This window comes from Streptopelia decaocto (assembly GCF_964273445.1).
Source record: "Streptopelia decaocto genome assembly, chromosome: Z".
In the NCBI taxonomy this organism is placed as follows: Eukaryota; Metazoa; Chordata; class Aves; order Columbiformes; family Columbidae; genus Streptopelia; species Streptopelia decaocto.
In genome coordinates this window covers 37,034,748-37,040,314 of record NC_138657.1, presented here as the reverse complement: position 1 = coordinate 37,040,314, position 5,567 = coordinate 37,034,748, and the positions used below count along the sequence as shown (strand labels likewise).

At 39.1% G+C, this 5,567-nt stretch overlaps 1 protein-coding gene across 1 annotated transcript; it reads left to right on the top strand.

Moving 5' to 3' along the window:
- Positions 1 to 4,618: 4,618 nt before the first annotated feature.
- Positions 4,619 to 4,810, top strand: CTXN3 (cortexin 3; the record flags this gene model as incomplete). Its single annotated transcript, XM_082074173.1, has 1 exon — positions 4,619 to 4,810. One exon carries the CDS (start codon positions 4,619 to 4,621, stop codon positions 4,808 to 4,810), a length of 192 nt encoding a protein of 63 aa, XP_081930299.1.
- Positions 4,811 to 5,567: the final 757 nt, after the last annotated feature.

Here is a 5,567-nt window from a genome sequence, read left to right as displayed (position 1 = left end):
AGTAGAGGATACAGTATGAAGGAACATAAGACACATTTGGGCACAAGAGAAAAGCACGTGTAATTTAATTGGTTAGCCTGGCACTTCTTGTAAGAAAGTTTTGTTTATTTAAGGTAGTTTTAAAATGTCAATCACAGCAATAGAGCTGTGAGTGCATGGAAATATCTTTGCTCACATAGTTTGTGTACAGATGTTTGAGCCTGAAGAAACTTGCCATGTGTTTTTGTAGCTAAGGAAGTGAGTAATCAGTGAAACTAGTATGGGTGGTATAGGAAAATCATGCACATGGTCTTGGCACAGTTGTGTGGTTGCTACATTCCATGAGATATTTCATAACGGAAAACCAATTGCTCCACTAATATAGGATACCTGCATATCAGGCATACATTATGAAGCATTCAGTGAAGTCACAGGACATTACAGATTAGGCCAGTAAATCTCAAATGAAGAAGACAGGCAAAAGAAAGTCAATGGGTATTTACTTAAAAGAGAGAGGAAAATATCCTGTTCAACACGTTGAGGTATCTTGATGTTTAATGTCTTGATGTGTTTATTGCTTAATTGTAATTTTTATCAATCAAATTTTACAGGGCCGAAAGCGTAAGTAGGCATGGTAGTAATTAAGTAAGCAGAACTGTATAGTGCTGCAGTAGCAGGACATCTGTCCTTGTGTCTAGATAGCAAGGCAGCAAGCCCCTGTGACTCAAATGGTTTTCTGCTGGTCAGATTTCTCCTTTAGACTTGCTTGTTTCAGAGGATTTTCTATCTCTTCTATGTGGTTTACGCAAGAACATCGTGCAGTGATTGATTGTCAAGGAACAGCAATAGACAATGACACTCTATATGGTGTTTCATTGTTAATATTTTTAGTTAAAATATTTTCTTTAAATCCATGCACACATAGAGTGCGTGTGTCACAGTTCAGTATGGATGTCTTCAGTAGTTTCTTGAGTTACAAGGTCCTCAGTATTTTGAAAGACAGAGGGACAGCAATGCTAATCTGTGTGTACCTCTGACTATATTGGAACAATTTATGGCAAATGAATGTCAGCTCCAGAGCTTTCATGTGTCTCGGAGTATTTGTGCCATATTGCAGCTACATGAATGGGGTGATATGCAAGTTTATGAACAGGTAGGCTACAGAAACTGGCAAAACAGGTAGAAGTAATATTCTACTCAGCAAACTGGGATGTGATTCCCTACAGTGTCTTTGGCTGTGACTGCTCACCAGAGTCCTGAGAATTTGTATCTTTCATACAAATGTGTCAATAGTTCTATCAAGTAATTCATCCAACAACATTTTAACTTCAAAAATCTTAGTGGCTTGACAGAAAAGTTATGTTTTACTGACATCTGACCAGCTCCTATGCTCATAGTTCAGTTTTTGGGCTGCAGGTGGTATCTGAAACTATGTGAAGGCTGTTAAGTCTTAGGATGTGCCAAGGACTAACCTGTCAATTTAATGCCACTAATGACATGCAAGTTTTACTCTTTTTTGTTTGTTTGTTTGTTTATTTCTTTATAAATTTAGTGCCTTAGACTGTAAGCAGCACCTCAGATTTAGCTATAATTGAACGACATAATAGATGTGTGTACACTGGCAAGGAGAAATTATAATAACAACCTGATGTGGATAGAGTGATGTGCAACTGTGTACTCATTAAGCGAATGGTTAGAAACATCTTCAAGGAACCCATTACAGAAAGTAATCGAAGGGGGCACCTCTGCATTAAAAAATATAAATCAGAGCTAGTCATTTAAGTGAAGGATAGTCTGTTCTATCAGTTAAGATTTTATCTGAGATGTGGGGGGAAAAAAATAAAAAAAGAAGCAGGTCTGCACCTAGAGGAATCTTGGTTACATCAACAAATTTTTAAACAACCTTCAGGCTTTCCACCCATGCTATAACCTGGCTCAGCTCTTAGTGACTGGAACAAGCCAAAAAGAAATACATTCATGTTGTGTTATTACTATTACCTGGTTTCTACCACTTCCCTTGTTATGATCTGTATTTTTTTATTTATTTGTTTTGGCTGCATGGAAACATTTGTGTTGAAATGGAGATACCCTTTAGTGTGCATCACACTCATGCTTTCAGCTCTTGCCTCTTGGAATCTGCATTAGAAGTGGATCCTCAGGCAGAAATCTCCCTCATGGTATGGGGAGGGGCCTTTTTATGCCTCTCTTTGCAGCTCCTCACCACCCTCTTCCAGGCTTCTGTCCTCACTGTCAGCCTTTGATCGGTACCACCGAGGTGGGATGGAGTTCAGGCAGGCTGGAGGAATTCTTGCAAGGAGTGCAGAGGTTCTCACGCAAGAGAATACAGTTTAAGGGTATGCTGCCGTGCACAGTCTGTATATTCTCCTAGACAGGGAGCATTTCTTTGGTACCCAGCAACAGCAGAGCTCTGCTGACACAACAGAAAGTGACCAGCAGGGAGCAAGATGTGGGCTCTGGAGCTCCTTATGCCACTTGCTCCAGGGAAATGACCAGAGGCCAGGAGTGTGGGAGCCCACATTGCTGTGGCCAAAGTGCCTTCACACCTAATTGCTTATGTCTGTAGATACACTCAATCAATTTCTTTAGCTAGTTACCTTCTCCTTTCAAGTACCCATGTGCTTGGATCAGTAGGGGTAGTTAAATATTGTTTTATCATGAATGAAATGGTTAATTTTCCATCTTCTGCATTTTCTCCCACAGTTGCTAACTGTATTCATATAGTGCTTAGAAAAATGTCAGGAAAACCTTTCCTAAAATGCTCTGACCTGTGAGACAAAGCCTATTTACTGTATAGTGTGATTACAGTTTTAGGAGACTGTTAAGTGTCTGTAATATGTGTATGGCTGAGGGCATATGCTTAAACAACATTAAAAAACATGACAATGCGAGTATTGAAGAACTTTCTGAAGTCAGAATACCAGAGGTCTTTTAGAAGTGGGCACCACTACCTTTGGTCTTCGCTGTAGCATGACTGCCACCGTGATACACTCTGTCTCAGTTTATATGTTTATTCTTTTTTTTTATAATGAGATTATTTATCACCAGGATTCATTATGGCCTTCACCAGGTATCACCCCCTCAAATAAGTCTGTTAGTTTTATTAAACTGGTTGTTCCTGAAGTTTTAGCTCTCGCTATTAGGCAGTCCTCTGAGATTTTTTATCAGCTGGTAGCTGAGACATTCTTTTGAAAGACTGCAAGTAAACATTTTTGTTCTTTCTATTCATTCCATCAGAAATTAAATCAGTCAATAAGAGCCATTCTAATGTTTTTGTTGCTTTACCATTTTCTCTGTTTTCCTTAAGGTACAGTTTTTAGAATAATCCTGTTAATATTCCAGTATGACTATGCTTTCTTAATCTAATTATACCTATTAACTGGTGTTACTGAGGCATGCTTACAAATTGTTACTGACCCCATTCCAATGATGGAGCGGTTATGATTGTATGAAATTTTCACCACCTGCCTGCTATATTCTGCATTGTGTTCTCCTATTTCTTTTCCTTCCTCTTACCATTAACACAACATGTTCAGCTGAGACAGCATTATCCTCCAACCAACTTTAAGCCTTTCTTTTCCTGAGGACACTTTATAGGTAATTTCAGGGGTGCTGATGACCAGGCTTAAGCTGTGGCATCCAGTGATGCTTCCCTGCTGCTGGAAGGAAAATCCATTGGATGAAGTAATGGCAGATGGACACCCAGACAGACAGTCGAGGGAGCAGAAGTGCCAGACAGGCGGTAGCAGAGCATATCCACAGCCAAGTACAGTCCCAAATCCTGGTGATTCTCTTCATGTGGCAGAGCTGGTGACATAAAAAACATTTTCTTGCTAACCGTGTTTTTAAGCCCAATTCTGATTTGATGTAATGTTTGCCTTTGAGCTAAATTACTACTTGGCTTACTTCAGGCTCCCTTCCTAAATCTTCTCTTATTTCCAGCAAAAGTTATTTATGCTTTTCCTTCATAAATGCTGCAATATTACTGGCACTGAATGGTTGCTGCCTTCCACTGTGGGACACGTGCATTTTATTGGCCTGCAGTGGATTCTGGTCCATCCCACCTCAAAACATTTTTGATCCTTGTGTATAAAACCATAGCTACATTTGTTTTTCAAACCCTTCTCCCCAGCCTAGAGTCACATCCACTGCAGTTCATCTGTCCTGCTGCAAGGCATGCAGTTTGCGATTTCTGTGGCCTTCCCACTGGATCAGTGTGATTAAACTCCTTGTTTTCCCCCTTGCAGAAAAGAAATGTTCTACCCCAGTCCAAATGATATGGTAGGTAGAGAGAAGTTACTGCCAGCTCAGGGTCTAGTGACATTTAATATCACTGGCTGGATTCTGCACTACCAACAGAATGGTACAGGATTTCTGACAGCTCTCATATATGACACAGAGGCAAGCAGACCTGCTGTCAAGCTCTTTTCCAAGTCATTTTTCTCCATTAGGAGAAAGTTGTATTGAAGTAAACAACCAAAAGGGCTATTCACAGATAACATTGCTTCCCCCTTGCCCTACAGATAGCAGAGTGCATCTAAATGGCTTCTACTCTCACCTCAGCAAACTGATGACGAAAAGAAGGCAACTGTGGGACCATTCCTTTCAGCTTCCCTGAACCATGGAGGGAGAGATATTCACTGCCACTTTGTTGCCACCTGGGAACATGACACCAAATTCTAGCATGACCCTGGAACAGAAAACAACGTTTGCCTTTGTGATTTTATTATTATTTTTCTTGGGAATACTCATTATTCGTTGCTTCCGAATTCTCCTTGACCCCTACCAGAGTATATCGACCTCAATGGCCTGATGGGCTGGAAAAAGGCCAGTTTGACTATGCTCTAGCATAGAGACTGAGAATAATAGAGTCTTATTTAGTGCTCTGATAAGGAAAGAAAAATCCTGGAATGTCTGTTTATTTTGGTTCTAGTTTATATTTTTTTAAAGTATTGTAGGAGTTGCAACATACAAATATGCACACAATTAATTTGATTTTAATTAAATACCAAAGCAAGTTACATTTTTCAAAGTAGATTAGTGAATTTCTTTATTGGGAAAAAGATAAAGGTTGCATTAGCAGAACAATATGTAGCGTATGTGATCTGTTATAATCAGCTAGGAGACACTAAAGCATGTCTTCTCTTGTGTAGTCTTTTTATAATTAGCGTCTGTGGAGGAAAATGTATTACAAATGAAGTAAGAATGTGTTTTTATTATTTGTATGCAGTAAATTAGCTTTTCAGGCTCCACAAGACTCATTCTATCTCCCATGCTCTGAAGACAAGTGATGGAATTTCCCAGACTGTAAGATGAGATTGAAAGAGCTAAAAAACTTCAGGAGAAAAAAAAAATCCTCCATGTTTTCCCAGGTATTTAATAAAATGCTTTCTTAGTGTTAAACGGTTATTGATCTACTTAATACTAACAAGTCACTGACTGCAATCTTTGTTGTAAATAAGACGTAACAATTTTGGCTTATATTTCTGGTTTTGTGCTAAAATCAATTTCTATTAAGACAAGTTTTTGCACTGTTCTTTCAACAGCTTGTGCAAAAAAATTTCAGTCTT